Below are 17,572 nucleotides of genomic sequence, written 5' to 3' on the forward strand. Positions count from 1 at the left end.
CAAGTTAGTGAAAGGTCAGAGTACTAAATTGAAGTTAACCATCGAAAATAAAAAGACTACTTATGCAACAAAGAAGTAAAAAATCGAAGAAAAAAATCAATTTATCTCGAATAATTTAAATGATTTTGTAAAAGATTAGAAGAAACATTGTTGCTATGTTTCAAAAAGCATTAACGAAATAAATTTTCTTATTTTTGCTACATATCCCTCTTATGCTAATCTTTTCAACATTCATTTTCTCTCATTTCCCTCTGTTTCTTCCATAAGTCGTAAGAAAAAAGGATTCCTTTCCAATTCAAATCTATTAAACAACCGGAAAACATACAGAGGGATGGTTGAATTATAAAGCATCTCTTCCGAAAATAAAAAGGAATAATGAAGAAAAACCATCAGTACAATATAACCATTTAAAAAAAATGTTTTAAGTGAAGTTAGGACCTCTTCCAAGTCTTAACATTGGGAGGAGACCGCTAGGACCAATAGCTACTTGATTATTAATATTTTTAAAGTATCATCGAAGTGAAACTTACAATTTCATGGTTACCCAGGTGAACAGATCAAGCATTGTAGTCCCCCCCCCTCCTAGTTAGACTCCAATCGACAAACAATTACGTTAATTCCCCGCTTAGTTACAAGTCCATGCTAGTAGGTTTGGCAAAACCAAAATATGATCTCATTGAGGAAGTTAGAGAACTTAAATACATGCACAACACTAAACAGAGTACAAAGAAGTCTATGGATGGAGTACTTTTTCTAACACATATATATAGAGGACATACATGCATATTCTCATGCACCCCATTTCATCCCAATCCTCCAATAAAGTGCCTGAGATTGTAATCTGAAGAGCCACCCTCCTTGACAGCTTCTTTGGCCAAACCTTTCCATTTTTCACAATTCCTTCTTATCTCTTCCCCTCTCTCTCCATCTCCCATCACAATCTCCAGGCACCTCTTAATCTCTGCACCTCCAATCACTCCCTCTTCATTCTCTTTGGCTCTAACTCCAACCCCCCACACTTCCTCCACTAGTTTTGCATTTGTGTTCTGGTCTGAAAATTGAGCACAACCCACCATTGGAACCCCAGCAACCAAGCTCTCCACAGTTGAATTCCACCCACAATGCATCACAAAACACCCCACTGACTTGTGCCCTAAAACCTCCATTTGTGAACACCATGGCACCACTAAACCCTGTTCTTTGATTTTCAGTCTGTTCTTTATCTTCATTATCTGAGCTTCTTGATCTCCTCCCTTCTCTGCACAGCGAATAACCCATAAAACTGGGAGGCCACTCTCAACTAGCCCATTCAACATCTCTTCAATCTGATCTCTCTTTAACACCACCATGCTCCCAAATGACACATAAACAACTGAGCAATCTGGTTTTGAGTCCAGCCATTGAAGGTAATCATCCTCAGATTTGTCAAACAAGTCGCAACGAAACCCGGCATCACTGGATTGGTTTTTACTTTCCTCCCAAAACCCAGTTATAACCAAGGGTCCAATTGGAATCACATTCATGCTTGCTGATCTGAGAGCTTTGATTGCTGCCTCTTCTAAGGCATCAAAAGTGTTGAGTAGCACAAGACTGGAGTTGGGTTTGCCCTGTCCCGAGACTTGGATGTGTTCTTGAAAGGTAGGGATGAATGAAACATGTGGACTGGTTGGTAGGAGAAAGGAAGGTAGCTCTGTGGGAGCAAAAGGAGGCAACCCTTCTATTGTTATAGAATTTGGAAATGGAGGGCAGTTGTGAAAATGGTTGAAGTAATGGTGGCAAAGTGCAAAGGAGGTGGTGGATTGTATGCAGAGAAAAGCAGATGGTATGCCACAATCACTTGCAACTTCAGCAGCCCAAGGGAGGAGGACAGAGTAGATGAGAAAAGTGACAGGGCCTGAGTGATCTTGAGATGTAGAGATTTTCTCAATCAAGGCTTTGAGTGTTTTTGATCCCACAAGCTTAAATTCAGACATGATGAGATTGGGGTCTTGGGTTGGTTTGATTCCATCATCAAAGCCATCTGAGAAAGAAGCATATGACAAGCCTTCAAGAGAAGGGAAGGATTTGATTTGCGTGAGGCCATGGATGGTGGTGGCATAAGTGACATGTGTGCCTCCAATTCCTATGAGGCGCTTGGCAAGTTGGAGAGTAGGGTTTATGTGGCCTTGGGCAGGGCAGGATACGAGAAGGAAGTGATGATGATGATGATGCTCAATGTCCATGACAATTGCTCTCTTGGTTGGATTAATCTTGATCTGGGATAATGGGATTGAAAATTTTGTTCTAAGTAATGAAGGTGGCGTTAAAGCTTCATGATTAACCGTCGTTTTGGACTTTCCACCAAAAAGAAAAAGAAAAAAAAACCCGTCATTTTGGACTTTTGAGTACAAATTAGGTCGATTCCATCTCACACTAACTCAAGTCAAAAGTCATGAAGTGCCACTAGATCAACTAGTCATGAGCGCCGTTGGATTGATACAAAATATTTCTTTCTGGAAACTTCATAAGTATTGTCCAGATTTATGTAAACCACATTTCAAGTAGATTTATATAAACGAAGGTATATAAAAATTATGTTAGATCATCGTGATTAAACTGAACGCTAGTTTCCCTTGAACATACAGGAGTTCATTTTACAGTTTTAGCAACTGGGGTTATTGAATCTGTTAGCCCTCAATAATTTGATTCTGATCTTCGAGTAGATATTTGAGTCCTAGAAGAAAATTTGCTCATTATTTGCCACAAACTTACAAAGACGACAGCCATTGGAGCAACTTCATGATACAATGGCACAAGGAAAGAGCTTTTCTGCTTCAGGATGGTGCGCTAAAAACAAAACTGAGGATGGGGCATTTGAATTCTATAAACTTTAACACGCACCATCCTCTGTTTCGTTTTCAGTATTTTCCTAGAACTTGAATGCGCGTCAAGCTAAATTCGAGTGTGCAGCAACCTATCAAATTGAATTTGAAATTTGTTGAACCCTATAATGCAAATTGCATCTATTGAAACCTAATATGTAACATTTCCCATATGCCGGTTCAATTCAATTTTCTAATTCAAGGTTATGATGGTGGGTTACAATCTTACAGAAAGAGAACATCCCATTCTATACAGCAAAAGAAGTATCAGTCTGGCTCGGGGAAACGTCATGGGCGCCTCTATAAAGTATGCTCGACACTAAGCCGGTCTGTTTGGTTGAGAAGCAGTTCAGAATATGGCCTACTGTGCATATGAACAGACCAAGATGAGTTGGAGAACAAATCAGCTAGCATCTAGCCTTCTTACAACTGTTAAGTACTCTGTGCAGATGGAAAGCTTCACCTTGATCCCCACTCAACAACCTTCTTTCCAAACAGCAAGCAGTGAGTTGCCTGAGTAACCTCTCAAGATATGAATGCAAGCAACTTTGTGAATCTTTCAGGTTTGGATTTGTAGACAAGATCATTGCATTAACTGTGTCTGCGACAACTTCACGCTGTGACTCTTCAAGCAGATATCCAACTGAGGACTCTTGTGGCCGTTCGTATGCCAGCAGAGCAACACAATCCTACAGAGAGAGGTGTTGTAATGATGATGACAAGCTTAAGCTTCAATGAAAAAAATAGAAGCATTCTAGTTCTAATCTATGTCTTGCAAAAGAAGCACCAAAGAAACATGTAGCAACTCAAACCCAACACTACAAGCAGACTAAAAAACATCATCCATATGAAATGTAACTGTTAAACACCATCCACAAACCATCCCCTAAATTCTGAAGATACCAACACCCCAAAGGAAACCCAAAAACTAACTCACATAGTTTTTTTTAATAATAACGAATCTCACATATTATCCAAAGACAAATGCATCGATAAAATAAATATTCCATAGTTCGAAAAAAATTCTGTTATTACCTGAACTAGGTCCTCAAACACCGGCAGGCCAAAGAACTTTGCCAATTCCATTCTTCCATATTTCACAGCCTCCTCAAGTGCTCCGACCTACATGAAAATTTTAAGTATCTCAGGCCATCTGTAATATCTATTAACTTTGTCATTAACATCACCAAAGTTAGCAATCATATGCTCTATAAATAAACAAAGACATGCATATAATAAGCCAGACCTAAAAGATCTCAAGGGGGTAAAGTAGGCAGCAGCTTGTTATTCGTGAACACTAAATCTAATGTGCCAGTTTTTTTCTTTTGGTCAAAATCTAATGTGCCAGTTTGTTAACACTTGAAAGTTGTAGATCTAACTATTTGAAATGAAATTAAGCACACTTCAACCCACGTTCATAATCATCAGTTAATAGTTTCCTTCAACGTTTCAGCACTGAGATGTAACAGGTATGCAAGCCTTTCTCGTATCCATCTAAAATTTCATTTAAATGAATAACTGAAGTGCTTGCCATGACTTTTTTGGAAATATTAAAGTTTTTTTAGCAGCAGCAATACTAAAGCTAATTCTTCTAATAAGGGAAAAACATACCCGGACCAATTCGATAAACTTTTGACAGTGGAGTAGAAAGCAAGTAGCTGATTTATCATCCTGCAGAAGGTAAAACATATGTCAGAACCTTAATAAAATTAAGCATTGATCCTAAGAAGTTTAGGATGATCAACTTTACCAATAATCAAAATTCAAAACAACCACATTAAAACATATGTGAGGACCTTAATACAATTTCTGTTTGAATCCTCTCAAGCAGAAACTTTGCAGAATTTACAGAATGTACCAACAAAATCTTGTCAACGTCAAGAGCAAAGAAATACAGAAAAACAAAGATGCCCACAAAAGAAAAGTGGTCATTCTGAAGCATTAGACAGTCTACCTGAACAATTTGGGGATACCATTCCCGGAGTTTACCAAGTGCAGAGTCGATCTCCCCATTCCTGATAAGCTTCAATAGCAGAGAAAAGTGGTCAGCCAGATACAAATCTTATACTAGAAAAAATTAATATATTTTGGTTATATAGTAACCAATGAAGTGGTACACAAACAATACAAAGGACAGACAAAATTATCCATATATCAAATGGTACACAAACTGATTCTATGATGTTCCCCAAAATCCTAAGCCATGAGAGGATAGTGTACCATTTGACAGTTGAACACTCCCTAAGCCGTGAACAGATTAACTAAATTACATAAATAAACCAAGACATGAGAAGGTAAACATATCTTCAAATTGAATGACAAAAAAGGGATGCATTCATAGGCTGATTTCAAGCAAACTAGACTAAAACATTCACATGTTGCATTAAACTATTGTCAACAGATATTAGACCTGAAAATGTGAGATAAAATGCATATATCATCCATTTCATTATTATTGGTTTCATTGTAAATATATCAATAACAAGAAAAAAAATCTTTTACAACCCAGCAATTTGATGGATATTGCAGCCATTGCTAAGATCTGATTCTACAGAAAAAATTCATATAGATATCAGCCAAGCAGGCATAAATCTTTGCTCATGTCATCAAGTTCTGTGGTTGAACATCGTATTAAATACTGCAGTCCCCAGATTATAGCAGCAACATTTTTTTTTTTCTGGTTTCTTGAAACCTTTCGAGTCAAAAGCCAAAAAATATATATATATATATATTTCATCCCAAACAACTGGGATTTGGAAACTTTCATGCAAATATAAGAGGATCCCAAAAAGGAGATGGTTCAAAACACAAAAAGGAAGCAGAAAACTAACTTAACTTTAAAGACAGATTGTAATTACAATAGAATGATACCTGTCTAAGAGTCTTTCTCTCATTTAGTGCAAACACAACGTCCTGCTCATCAAAACCATTTTCTTGAGCTATATGTACAGGAGGAACAGTAGTTTTACTAGCCAAGTCAAATGAATTGAGCGTATCTTCATAGCCATAATGTAGTAAGTAGGAGCGAACAATTCTGGTTAACAAAGTATAAATGAATTAACAATTGACACATAAAAGCTTTAATAATAAACAAAATTAAACCCAGGTAAAATTCATATTGATATGTTACTAGAAATAAACAAAATTAAACCCAGGTAAAATTGATATTCTCTCTCTCCCAACCAAAACTTACCAGGAATTCAACTGGACTATTGATCAAAATTTATTACTTTAAGGCCCTGTTTGGTGGCTGGCTTGGACTGGTTAGGATGGGCTTTGAAGCATTGGATTGGGCTGGCTTGGACTGGCTAGGTTTTCAGTCCAGTCCTATTCATTTTTGCACCAAACAACAGACTACAAATAACATTTTTTTTAATAAATCAATTTTCTTTTTAAAATCAGATGCAAAATTCACACCGAAGAAAACCCTCTCGACTTTTTGTAAAAAGCCTGGAACCAGATGCAAAACCCAAAATCAAACTTTTCGTTGCCGTTGACTGGTTGTGTAGTCTCACTGTGTTCTTTGGCCTCTCTTTGGTCTATTTATGAAAGTTCATCTTTACCCACACACACACACACACACACACACACACAAAAAAAACTCATATGAAGATTTAAAAAAATAGAAAATCAAATCCAAAATAAAACTCATATCAACATTTAAAAAAAACAGAAAAAAAAAAATCCAAAATCAAACTCATATCAAGATTTTAAAAAATACAGAAAAAAATAGAGAATCAAGATTAACAAAATTGAAAAACAAACTCATATCAAGATTTAAAAAAAACAGAAAAAATAGAAAATCAAATCCAAAAGCAAAGTCATATCAAGATAGAAAATCTAATCTCAGGCAAGGACGTCGTCGAGTTGGAAGTCACAGGAGATCTCGCTTTAACAGTTTGGATCTTTGAGCGACGACATCGTTGAGTTGGTCTCAAAGCACTGGACGGCCGCAGGAGAGAGCTTACCGTCGGAAGCCATGACTCTAGAGAAGGGTCGAAGGCGGTGGAACAGAGAGATGAGCGAGATTGGGCTGATGTGTGTGTGTGTGTGAGAGAGAGAGAGAGAGAGAGAGAGAGAGTAAAAGAAGAAAAAGAGAAGAGGAGAAGACGGGAAGGGAACGGCTTCGAAACCCGTGTCTCACCTTAGGTTTTGATATCCAGCATATGCTGGATTCATATCCTACACAAAAATGTAAGTCCAAGCCAGTGTGTGATGCAATTAAGCCCACCAAACAGGGCCTAAGGAGCCTATTCTAGTTTTGATCCTAGACAGTCTATTGAAACAAAGAGTTCAAATTCCAAAGGTTGTAAGATTTTTTTTCCCTTTTTCTTGATGGGAAGAGTCTGCTACTATAACAAGAAGGAAAACTTGGGAAGATCCCGGCTCACCTGCCCGCCCCCCGTTTTCCCTCTTTTGTTTCAAATTTTCAAGGCTATCAATGCTATTTTTACGCATCTCAACAACCCCCAAACACAGCCAGTACCTACCTCTAACACCCTGAATTTGTCAAAATTCCTACTTGAACCCTGGTTGACAATTCAGTGTCAATATTCATGTAAGTACATAATTCAGACAAGGTTATATAATTTACTAACAAAACTCCAGATTTAAAGAATATTCAAAATTCAAGAAGGAGAATGATGACCAAACTGAAAATATATTGCAAAGATTTGGTTGCGTTAATCCAACTACAACTATCACTAAACTGCATCTAATTCCTCACCCTATAACATTCCTATAACTAGATTAACAAGTTATATAAAAGGCAACCGCAGAAACACAAACTTAAATTACTAAAACCAATCACAGAGCGTCTGTTTAACCACCAACATAAGATCATTTCTCCTTAACATGTATGCCTAAGCCAAAACACATTAGATGCCTTCCTTCAAGATATATAAAAATGTGAACTTACCCATGACTAACAGTTGGCAATGAAATTTTTTCAATCAACCTTTGTTGCTTCATCCTCTCTTGCGCTTCAAATTCCTAATCAGATGTTGTGAAAATTAGTTTCAACAAGACATGATATACAGAACATATAGCAAGTTTTATAACTTCAATCTAATAAAATCTTTTCAAGTCTAACCTGCACAATCCTTTATGAAATAGGACTTCATGAAAAGTTTAGTACAATTTTATTAGGAATTGTACAGAACATATAGCAAGTTTTATAACTTCATCCTCTCTTGCGCTTCAATCTTTTCAAGTCTAATAAAATCAATGCAGAGCAGGAATACTATTCATTCAGCACCCTTTTTCAAAATAAATATTGGGAGTATCTGTTCCTATCTTTAATTTTCTGGGTCAAAGAGTGTTCACCAGAAAGGGACCCCTTTGCTTGTCCTATAGTTTCATAAATTATTTTTCCACCTAGGAATTCAAATGAATAAAAAATGCCACAAATCTTCTCCACTAAACTTATTCAAAGAATCAAATGGTACCTCATATTTCAGACTGTTAAAAATATAGTACAAGATTGTTTCAATACCCTTTTCACTGTCTTTGTCCATTTACTTGATTAAACAATAAAGTTGTTCCAAATTTCAAAATGATGGCCATAATTGAAAAGAAAATGAAGTCAAAAATCAAACATCCACTGCTACAACTTTAAGGCCCTGTCTAATGCGCATAACTGCCTCTTGTGAATCTAAGCCCATTTTGAGGAATAAATATTACAGGAATGTTGGTTGTGTAGTGCAGCTATTTTTTTCTGCTTCTTTGGACATGCTGTGAATTGGAATCATCAAAGTGATTTCATTCTTATCCCCGTTGAGGGTTTGTCCATTACTAGGACTCAAGTGGTATTTATAAGAAGGGATAAAAGTGGCCTGTCCATGTTTGCCTTAGTTAATTGCATGACGGGATACAAGTGGCATTTGTAGTCATTCCAGAAAGTTGAAAACTGTCTGAAGATTCGTTCCTAAGAGAATGAAAACAAGATTACAACCTTCGCTGCATTTACAAAACCCATGCTTTATTCTAAAAGTTGGAAACCTATGGGAAAGAAAATCCCAGGCTTTAATCTAAAAGTTAGAAAGCACTCCATGGGAAAGCTATTCCCTTGCCTCCGCCCATTCCATGACCCAACAAATCCTAACAGTAACATAGTCTATGATCAACAGCCGGAGAGCGCAGGAGGGTTAAATAATTTTTTTTTATGCTTCTTTACTAACACAAAGTTGACTTGATAAACAAAATAATAACCACAAAAATAGTGGTTATCAGTAATCTAAATCAAAATTTTACACTAGAAAGTTTCATAAGAGAAACAGCTACCTATGAATTGCTGAGAATGTGAACACCGATGACACAAGGACAAACTAAAAAGATCATATTTATTGAAATAAGAGAGAAGGAATGATAAGTATATCTTGCCTTAAGATCAAAAGCAAAAGGTTGCTGCCCAAAGTTGACGTGCACCCTGCCAGATCAAAATTAAGCACACATCTCGAGAACATGAGAACATGAATCTGTATTATCTGAAGCTGAGAAGTAAATACACAAGAAATTGCCTAATTACAACAGATGAACATTTGACAAAGCTTAAACATTCGAATAGGATACCACATACTCCTCATTTTGGCTGTGTACAGCAATTGTAGGAAATAAGGGGCCCTTCATATCCTTGGGCACTGTCCCCACTACAGCACCATTTTTACTGGCAAAAACATGAAACAAACAAGATAACCTTAAACACCACTGTTTTCTCAGGAGAAAACACACTAAACAAAGTAGACCACTGTCTTACGTGAAAAAGAACTCCTGTGAAGCATAATTGATACCACCTCCAACTCTATCACCAGAGGTGTAGGTTGGGCCAAAAGCCTCTCCTTTTCCATGTCCACGATAAAGTAGTCCATCATCCCCATGATAGCCACAACTATTTGCCTCCCACCTGCCTCATGGATGATTAGATTAACACAAATAGCATAACTAAAATAACAGAACTTGCCAATTCAAACTAGTACTTTTCAAATCTCACAAACAGTATGAAAAATAATGCTACATGCAGAAAAGGAATGTTTTTTTGCTTTGTTTTTCCTTCTTTTCTTCCCTTGGGAATTGAGAAGCACAAATAAAGACAGAAGATTTAAAATTGACACCAACCCACTAAATCCTATTCATCACAGGTAGTGGCAGGCCACCAGGGGCTGTTGACTGCATAGGAGAAACAAACTCTCCAATTCATAACAAAATTTATGTACATCTCAACGAAGGAAACTTTTTACGGTGCATATGTATCATATGTTTCACCATTATTTCACAGGCCATGCAATTATTAATCCAATTAAGAATACACAGTTCAGACAATTAAAGGTCAGAAAAACCTATGCAACAGAATACTCATCAGCTGATCAGTTATTTGCCAGTAAAGCATATGTCCATTGACCTTCTACGAGTTAACCTAACTAAAAAGAACCGACAAAACCAAAATAAGCTTCTCTCCAATAACATTATACGAAAATATCTAGCTTGCAAAGTCCCCAGTTGCAGATTAAAACACAATCTCACTTTTGTTTCCTATTTCTATTCTTTCTTATCCTATTCGGTTTAACAGACACCATGCAACGCCCCAACTTGAATCCACAACTAAACCCTAATACATCCGTTTAAATTCTTTCATATTTTCCCAAAATTTTCAAATTACCACCCCAAAAAAAAAACCACCAACAACAGTGACAATTATGCTCATTCATTTTCTCCAACAGCAAACAGACCCAATCAAACTAGAAGCCTCACCCGGGCTGCCTCCGCATCTTGAAGCTCTCAGAAGTAAATCCAATGGCAATCTGACCCTTGGTCCCAGCATCCTTGACATAAATCTCGAAGTAGTAGACGAGCCGCTTGACTGGAGCTGGCTTGTTAGCCTGAACTACACCGACGTCGTGTCCATGAAGGTTGACGTTGGTGTACTTGGCCGAGAGCTTATCGGGCGACACCACGAGGAAGCCTCCAGAGCTATTGATGGTGTTGAGCTCTGTAGGAGCCTCCTCGTCCTCGTCCATGTCCGTCGGCACACGAGCCGAGCCGAGCCGCGACTGCTCTAGGAACCACAGGCCGAGATCTCGATCGCTGTGGCCGTTGGTACTGTTTGTGTTGTTGCTCATTGTTTGAATCTGAAACCCTAGAACTCAAGAATCATTTGGTGAAAATCAGAATGGAAAGTCGGAAACCAAAACCCTTCTTCGATTTGGGGACTTGCAGAGTAAGAGAAATGGAAATGATTTGTTACTGCAGATAGAGGGAAAGAATCAAGAATCTTTTATCACTGTGTTTCCTTTGCTTTTTTATTTTTCTTGAAAGTATTTGATGAAATATTTGAGCAACCATGGCAAGTTTCCCAACGGGTTCAACCGAAATGGGTCGGGTATGAATGATATTCATGGGTACTGATTTTTCCCCTTCCTTTTTATTCACTTAAAGCATCTATAATCATGCTCCCTATTTTTTAGTTAAATTTTAGCTAAAAACACATAAAAGTTATTTTAGGAGCTCTCTATAAAATTATCGCTTTAGCAGACAAGAGGTGGATAGGAGCATGGTTGGAGTTGTATTTTTCCAATTCCTCTTTAAAATTTGTCTAATGAGATAGTTTATGGAGCCCATTGTGGATGCTCTTAGATGTCTCCCTATTTTAAGAGGTGGATAGGAAGCCTGGTTGGAGTTGTATTTTTTCAAATCCTCCCTAAAATTTGTCTAAGGATGTGGTTTAGGCAACTCATTGTAAATGCTCTAAGCGATAATCTAAATTAAAAGGGGGTCATATTTCTCACACACAACTAATAGGTGTCATTAGGATTCGAACCCAAGACATCTTGTTTGCAAGTTAAGGCTCTTTCCCACTGGGTTAGACTTCATTGATCGGGTATGAAGGATGTAAATGAGAACGAGTTGGGGAAATTTTCGGGTAAAATGTTAGGGGCAGGGCGGTGATGGTAATCCCCAACTCAAACCCTCATTGTTTTTAGAATATATATGTATGTTATATATTTTTCATATGAATATATTATTAAGTGGCTTCTAAGTGTGTCTCAAAACAGCCACCAAAATATGTATTTCACATATTATATATTAAATTAAATAATACATAAAAAGTGTAGTGTTTTCAGTTAGGCATACACTGGACGCTGTCTATAACAATTATAACGATGTTTGGTGCATGTCTTCCCCAATCTGCATGCAATCTAAGGTATTACCTCACCTTTATTTCTCAAGTTTCTTATCTTTATTCATTGGTTGTTTGTTTGCTAATTAATTGGCTCCAATTTTTAGTTCTACTCATTTGTGTGTTTTTTTTTGGTTTGGTTATATGTATTTGTGTTAGTGTTTGGAAAAAAAAAATTCTAAATTTAACTAGACTATAGGCTTCGTTTGCATTTAGTTCTGCTGTTTTCGGGCTTTAGCTCCCTTACCAAAAAAGAATCTAGACAATTTGAATCATTATATATTATATTATAAAAGAAGCCAAGAAAAAAAAAATTAACCAGGCCCTAAATAAATTATTGATTCCACCATTGTTCATGGAACTCCACAACAAGTAATTCCAAGTTAGTCCACAAACACACAATCATCTGGATCTAGCTACATATCTCCTAATTTATTTAGAAAAGAATGGGAGTTTGAATGCTAGTTGCAATTTCTGTGTTGTTGACAAATAAGTGACATGATTAGTTTGTTTTGGAACGTTTATATCGACATCCTTGGAAATTTATATATAAAAATTCCAAATGCTATATAACTTAAATAACTTATCATAATTATGGAAGAAACTAAATGTCTCTCAAAAGAACTTTGTAAGCTAAGACACGCAACGAAGCAATAACAAACAATCCATATGGAATACTATCCCGATCTGCTAGTTTCAGACCCCTTTATTCCAGGTTCTCTCTCTCTTTGCCTTTCGCATATACACTGTGACTGCATGATAAGACAAGCCGAAAATACAAATTAATTTTAGTTAGCAACTGATTATTAAAAATTTGTAACATGTGAATGCTTGTCATAATTACATAAAATATACATGAATTTTTTAATTGTGTTATAGAATCATGAATGAGGCCATGACATGTCCACATCCTTACTATTACGATTGATCAAATATGTCCATTTTTTTACTGTGGTGTCACCCGTGTGCGTTTGTTTCCATTATTTACCTTAAAAGAAAAATTAGTCATAATATAAGGGTTTTTTTTCAACATTTTTAGCGTGAAATGGGTCTATAATAAAATACCCCCTTGTTAATTAGAATTAACAAATGAGTTGCACAAACCTGCACATGCTTCAAGTTTTCACAGTTGTGACATACTTCATAAGCATGCTGACGATATCCGATCGGACCTTTGAGGATGATTCCTTCAAGTTTTTAATCTTGGCATCAGTTTCCTCCTCAAGCCTTTTTACATTGGAGCCAGAGCTCCCACTTGTCTGAAAAAAATTAAAACCTAATCAAAGAAACGTATGTATATCACAGAATAAGGACTCAAATTACTTTATAGAAGCTCATGTTGTGGTACATCTGAAATCATCTTTTGATACTCAGCCTCCATTTTGGTGCGATAGAGTTGCACTTCCCTCTCAGCTTCGTCTTTAGCTTGCCTCAAGCGCGCCGTCTTCGCTGAAGAATGTAAGATTGTTTTGTTGTCAAGAGTTAAAAGGAAAAAGGACAGAATGATAAGAACACCAAAAAAAAAAAAAAAAAAAAAAAAAAAAAAAAAAAAGAGAGCTTATGCATTTACAGGTTCTAGCACTGTTAACAATGTGTTGAGCATCCTGTTCTGCTGTTAGCAGCATCTGGATGCTGCCTTGTCCTCGAACGGAATCCATGGCAAGTGTGTTACCTGAAAAAGGGAAAGAACTAAGTCTACCTTGAGAAAACCAAGGAACTTTCAAAATATAACACTATATAATTCGTTTTTCTCATCTATACTTTTTACATAAACCCATTCATCTCTACCTTGAGAAATTTTTCTTGGCTGTCATCTTGTTCAATAAGTGAAACCTCATCAGATATTCAATCCAGAAAAGTCCAATCAATTCTAGATGACAGAACAGACATTTCCTATAGATAGAGTAGCATTCGGTAATGACGCTATTGCAACAAATCATATTTTGATTCACCTTTCAAAGATAAGGGTTGTTTGATGCAAACAAAGGCAGAATTATATAATTAAATAATAATAAAATTAATTTGTTCGTGAACTGATACTTGCATATCAGTCCTTCAATAGAAGGGGACTATATATCTATATACACACACGCATATATGGGACAAATGATTCAGAAAGAGAAAGTAAGAAAACTTTAAAACATATGATATCAGAAAATACCTGAATTTCTTCTAAGTTATTGAAGAGAAAAGAAAATAGGTCAAAACCTGAACGAAAATATTTATAGCGCAGAAGGGTTATATCCTCAGAAACGCTCTCAGGAGGAGTAATGAATGAGAGTATAAGTTGTTTGAAGATAAAAAATGTTGGAGAGGAGAAACTCCATAAGTGCCACGTGTAATTAAGTAGTATATTATGTTTAAAAAAAATTACCAGCAGAGACGCGTTCTGTTGAGAAATTACTGGGTCCTCAACCCCAAAAATTTCCATGGTGATGAGTATTGAGCTCTAGATTCTCTTGTTATCATCTTATTATATATCTAAATTGATGAACACATGACTCGTATACAAAGTGAGCTTCAATTGGGATCCCTCAAAGAATGTATATATGTGCAGTGGCGGAGCTAGTAGCTTGTCTTTCGGGGGGCCACTACTATAGTTTCAAGGTTTTATAGCTCTTATATTTCAACTGATATAGCATTAAGTGTTTAAGAGTTATTGACTTTTTCATGGAATTTGAGGGGCCACAGCCACTACAATCTTGTATGTGACTCCAACCCTTAATATGTGTATAGCAGTTCCAAACACACCCATGCTTACTTTTTTCATGTTTAGTTTTTCAACTCTCTTGCAAGACTTGTGTTCATGCTACCAAACATATGTCCTTATAAACTGTTTATCCTAAAACGTCCAAGCCTTAGAGATAGGCATATGAGATTATGTGAATTGCGAGTGTGCAACTATTAGCAGTGAAAAAACCATTAATAAACTTTGATGAAATAAATAACTTGCACTAAGATACTGAATTAATCAAAAGATTGTGAATTGAAATAGTAAACTACTCCAATTGAGATTTTTCCTATGCCTCAAGACAAATTAGGATTTTGTAATTTCTCAAATACAATAAAAAGGAAATAAACGGCAAATCCATGGAAATAGACTCATATAGTTGACCTCAGGCCCTGATCATTCTGACCTTTCTATTTTTCTAATATATCAGCCGATATTGACGATTTTTTCATCACAGTCCATATGTATATGGTTAAAAGTAGTGTAACCCCCAAATTTGAGTACATGTTAGTAATCGAAAAAGAAAATGACAAATAACATAACATCAATATCATGTGACATTTATTTGTTGAAAGGATTCTTGATATTATACAAAACGTCGTTATTTATTTATTTAATAAAGCAAGTGGATTTAGTACAAGATTAAAAAAGTGATGATATACAAGAACAAGGGCAATGAAAAAAAGACCATACAATGGCTCGCCACCCCTGGCTACTAAGTCAACCATCAAAGAAAGCAGCGTTATCCCAACCAAATGAACTACATGGTTGGCAAAGCTTATCAGCCACAGCATGCATTGCCCTCTCTGTCTATATGAGAAACTCTGAAGCTTGATCATGAAACTTATTCTTCGATGAAGACAATGTCTCCGCTGAGGACACAAAGACCAAGGAGCAGAAAGGGGTTTAGGGAAAAAATGTATGACCAACTGAGAATCTGTTTCCAACCATAACGAAACCAGCCCTTCTCCCAAGCTGTGATTATAGCGAACATGAGGACTGTAAGTTTAGTCACATGCGCAGCGGAGATACCGATTGGCTCACAAACAGCACTGACAGCACGACCGGCATGGTTGCGAAAGAGACCACCAAAGCCAGCTTGCCCCAGAAAACCTTTTCTTGGTCCATTTGTAGTAGCCTTAATCAATCTGCATTCATAAATTAATTAGCCTTAATCAATCTGCATTCATAAGTCCTTAACCTAGCTTCCACTCTCTAGCAATACATGATAACTCATAGAATTTGGAAAAGGAAAACTAAAAACCTAATGTACATTACCTGATCGCTGGAACTGGTACATCCAAGATAGACGGTGGCCTTGTTCCCACACTGTTGATATTCCAGCATTTCCCTGCTGACCCATTTGATGTATTAAGGAAATTAATTGTGTCTTCAACAACATCATCATCATCACCATCACCATGGCCATCATAATCATAGTCATAAGCATCATCATCGTCTTCGTCGTCATAATCATCATAAGCATCTGCATTGTCATCATAGAACTCATCCTCCTCGTACTCACTACAGTACTCATCATCATCATCACCACCATCACAAGCAACTGGTGGAAATAAAACGTCGTCGTCAAGCAGGACAAGCTGCAGCCTAAGACGGCCGTTGGATCTGTGTGCCCTAAAGTACTCATGGTGCCTCACCTTCTCCTCAGTCAAAATCAACCGTCCGTCGGTCGTGTAATGCCTCTTCAAAATCCAAGGCATGTGAGAAGGAAGATTCTCCGTTCGCGCCAGCAACGGGATGGGAGGTGGAACCTCCAAATAGTCTTTCATCTTCATCTTCTTGGGTGCCCACCTTAACGACCTTTCCTCTCTCTTGCTAAAACGGTTAGGTTTATCACGGAGGCGACCGAAACCCAATTCTTCGTCGGTCAGAACGTCGACGCAGGACTGCATGCCAATGTAGTCCCCTGACGTTAATAGAGAGGGGGAGGTGGGTGGAGAAAAATCGTCATCGGAGATCGTGATATGATCAGATGGGGTTTGTTGGGGTTCAATAGTGAGGGGCTTGAGATTCAATTCTAGTTCTAGAGGAGGATGGGACCGGATTTGGGATTGGGGATTGGACTGGCATGGATTATTATAAATGGGACTGGTTATCCTTGGATTGGAGATCTGCATAGTGTTAGTGTTGCTTTACATACAAAGACTTTTACAAGTGTATATTATCTGTGACTTGAAGATTGATTGGTTTATTCGGGAATCAGCTGAATCACCTGGACAATTTCAACCAAACAAATCACATTAAGCATGTTGTTAGAGAAAAAAAAAAAATTAAATGTAAAATTTATAATATAAATAAATAAATAATGTTAAAAAAAACATATAACCAATAAAAGACTATATATAGACCATAAAATTGAATCTTGTGCACCGTAAATATGATCCAATTACTTAATGGTCAATGGTCATCATGATCAACGGCCACAACAACTCACAAATGCATGAATTGTCTGGCATCTACGAGGGGTATACTATTTTTGGTTGGTCAAACGAAGGAAAAAAAAAGTATATTGGAAAAAGCACAAAAGAAACGAATACGCGTCCGAAAAGCTCGAGAGTCGAATATGAAAGTGAACAGGTCAGCATGCAAATCTGGAAACTAGAAATCAAAACACCAAGAGAAACCCAGAAACCCTGCTTCTTAATACTGCTAAGCATTGAGCTATAATCTTTTTTGAACTGAAAGAGGATATTGATATTTGATCCAGAAAGCAAATTAGCTAGAAGGTTAATATTTGATCAATTAGTATATATGAAAATGTTTTGAAGACGAAGTATATATGAGTTT

General features: G+C 36.9%; 4 protein-coding genes across 4 annotated transcripts; all 4 read right to left on the bottom strand.

Annotated features, from left to right (window-relative positions):
* Positions 1 to 668: 668 nt before the first annotated feature.
* LOC110746226 (phloretin 4'-O-glucosyltransferase) lies at positions 669 to 2,334 on the bottom strand. Its single transcript, XM_021946434.2, has one exon. It carries the CDS (start codon positions 2,220 to 2,222, stop codon positions 804 to 806), a length of 1,419 nt encoding a protein of 472 aa, XP_021802126.2. The 5' UTR covers positions 2,223 to 2,334; the 3' UTR covers positions 669 to 803.
* Positions 2,335 to 3,003: 669 nt separating this feature from the next.
* LOC110746225 (ran-binding protein M homolog) lies at positions 3,004 to 11,161 on the bottom strand. Its single transcript, XM_021946433.2, has 10 exons — positions 10,608 to 11,161; positions 9,616 to 9,762; positions 9,439 to 9,525; positions 9,243 to 9,288; positions 7,780 to 7,853; positions 5,733 to 5,895; positions 4,816 to 4,884; positions 4,473 to 4,532; positions 3,897 to 3,983; positions 3,004 to 3,550 (listed from the first exon to the last, which is right to left on the bottom strand). Exons 1-10 carry the CDS (start codon positions 10,973 to 10,975, stop codon positions 3,269 to 3,271), a joined length of 1,383 nt encoding a protein of 460 aa, XP_021802125.2. The 5' UTR covers positions 10,976 to 11,161; the 3' UTR covers positions 3,004 to 3,268.
* A 1,982-nt stretch (positions 11,162 to 13,143) lies between these two features.
* LOC110746221 (V-type proton ATPase subunit G1-like) lies at positions 13,144 to 13,704 on the bottom strand. The gene is made up of 3 exons (XM_088253051.1): positions 13,604 to 13,704; positions 13,382 to 13,482; positions 13,144 to 13,292 (listed from the first exon to the last, which is right to left on the bottom strand). Exons 1-3 carry the CDS (start codon positions 13,689 to 13,691, stop codon positions 13,149 to 13,151), a joined length of 333 nt encoding a protein of 110 aa, XP_088109177.1. The 5' UTR covers positions 13,692 to 13,704; the 3' UTR covers positions 13,144 to 13,148.
* A 1,904-nt stretch (positions 13,705 to 15,608) lies between these two features.
* Positions 15,609 to 16,982, bottom strand: LOC148298100 (uncharacterized). The gene is made up of 2 exons (XM_088249739.1): positions 16,043 to 16,982; positions 15,609 to 15,912 (listed from the first exon to the last, which is right to left on the bottom strand). The coding sequence occupies exons 1-2, from the start codon at positions 16,900 to 16,902 to the stop codon at positions 15,609 to 15,611; spliced, it is 1,164 nt and encodes a 387-aa protein (XP_088105865.1). The 5' UTR covers positions 16,903 to 16,982.
* Between the last annotated feature and the right edge of the window lie 590 nt (positions 16,983 to 17,572).

This window comes from Prunus avium, chromosome 1, assembly GCF_965620075.1.
Source record: "Prunus avium chromosome 1, drPruAviu1.hap1.1, whole genome shotgun sequence".
Lineage (NCBI taxonomy): Eukaryota > Viridiplantae > Streptophyta > Magnoliopsida > Rosales > Rosaceae > Prunus > Prunus avium.

What these genes read in the sequence shown, in the direction of transcription:
- LOC110746226 (XM_021946434.2), bottom strand. Translation starts at nt 2,222, where the DNA reads ATGGACATTGAGCATCATCATCATCATCACTTCCTTCTCGTATCCTGC.
- LOC110746225 (XM_021946433.2), bottom strand. Translation starts at nt 10,975, where the DNA reads ATGAGCAACAACACAAACAGTACCAACGGCCACAGCGATCGAGATCTC. An exon ending in AAGATGCGGAGGCAGCCCGG is followed by an intron (nt 9,763 to 10,607) that starts GTGAGGCTTCTA and finishes TCCATGAGGCAG; the next exon opens with GTGGGAGGCAAATAGTTGTG. An exon ending in TTGCCAACTGTTAGTCATGG is followed by an intron (nt 5,896 to 7,779) that starts GTAAGTTCACAT and finishes TTTGTTAACCAG; the next exon opens with AATTGTTCGCTCCTACTTAC.
- LOC110746221 (XM_088253051.1), bottom strand. Translation starts at nt 13,691, where the DNA reads ATGGATTCCGTTCGAGGACAAGGCAGCATCCAGATGCTGCTAACAGCA. An exon ending in TGTTAACAGTGCTAGAACCT is followed by an intron (nt 13,483 to 13,603) that starts GTAAATGCATAA and finishes TACATTCTTCAG; the next exon opens with CGAAGACGGCGCGCTTGAGG. An exon ending in ATCAAAAGATGATTTCAGAT is followed by an intron (nt 13,293 to 13,381) that starts GTACCACAACAT and finishes AATTTTTTTCAG; the next exon opens with ACAAGTGGGAGCTCTGGCTC.
- LOC148298100 (XM_088249739.1), bottom strand. Translation starts at nt 16,902, where the DNA reads ATGCAGATCTCCAATCCAAGGATAACCAGTCCCATTTATAATAATCCA. An exon ending in GTACCAGTTCCAGCGATCAG is followed by an intron (nt 15,913 to 16,042) that starts GTAATGTACATT and finishes TTATGAATGCAG; the next exon opens with ATTGATTAAGGCTACTACAA.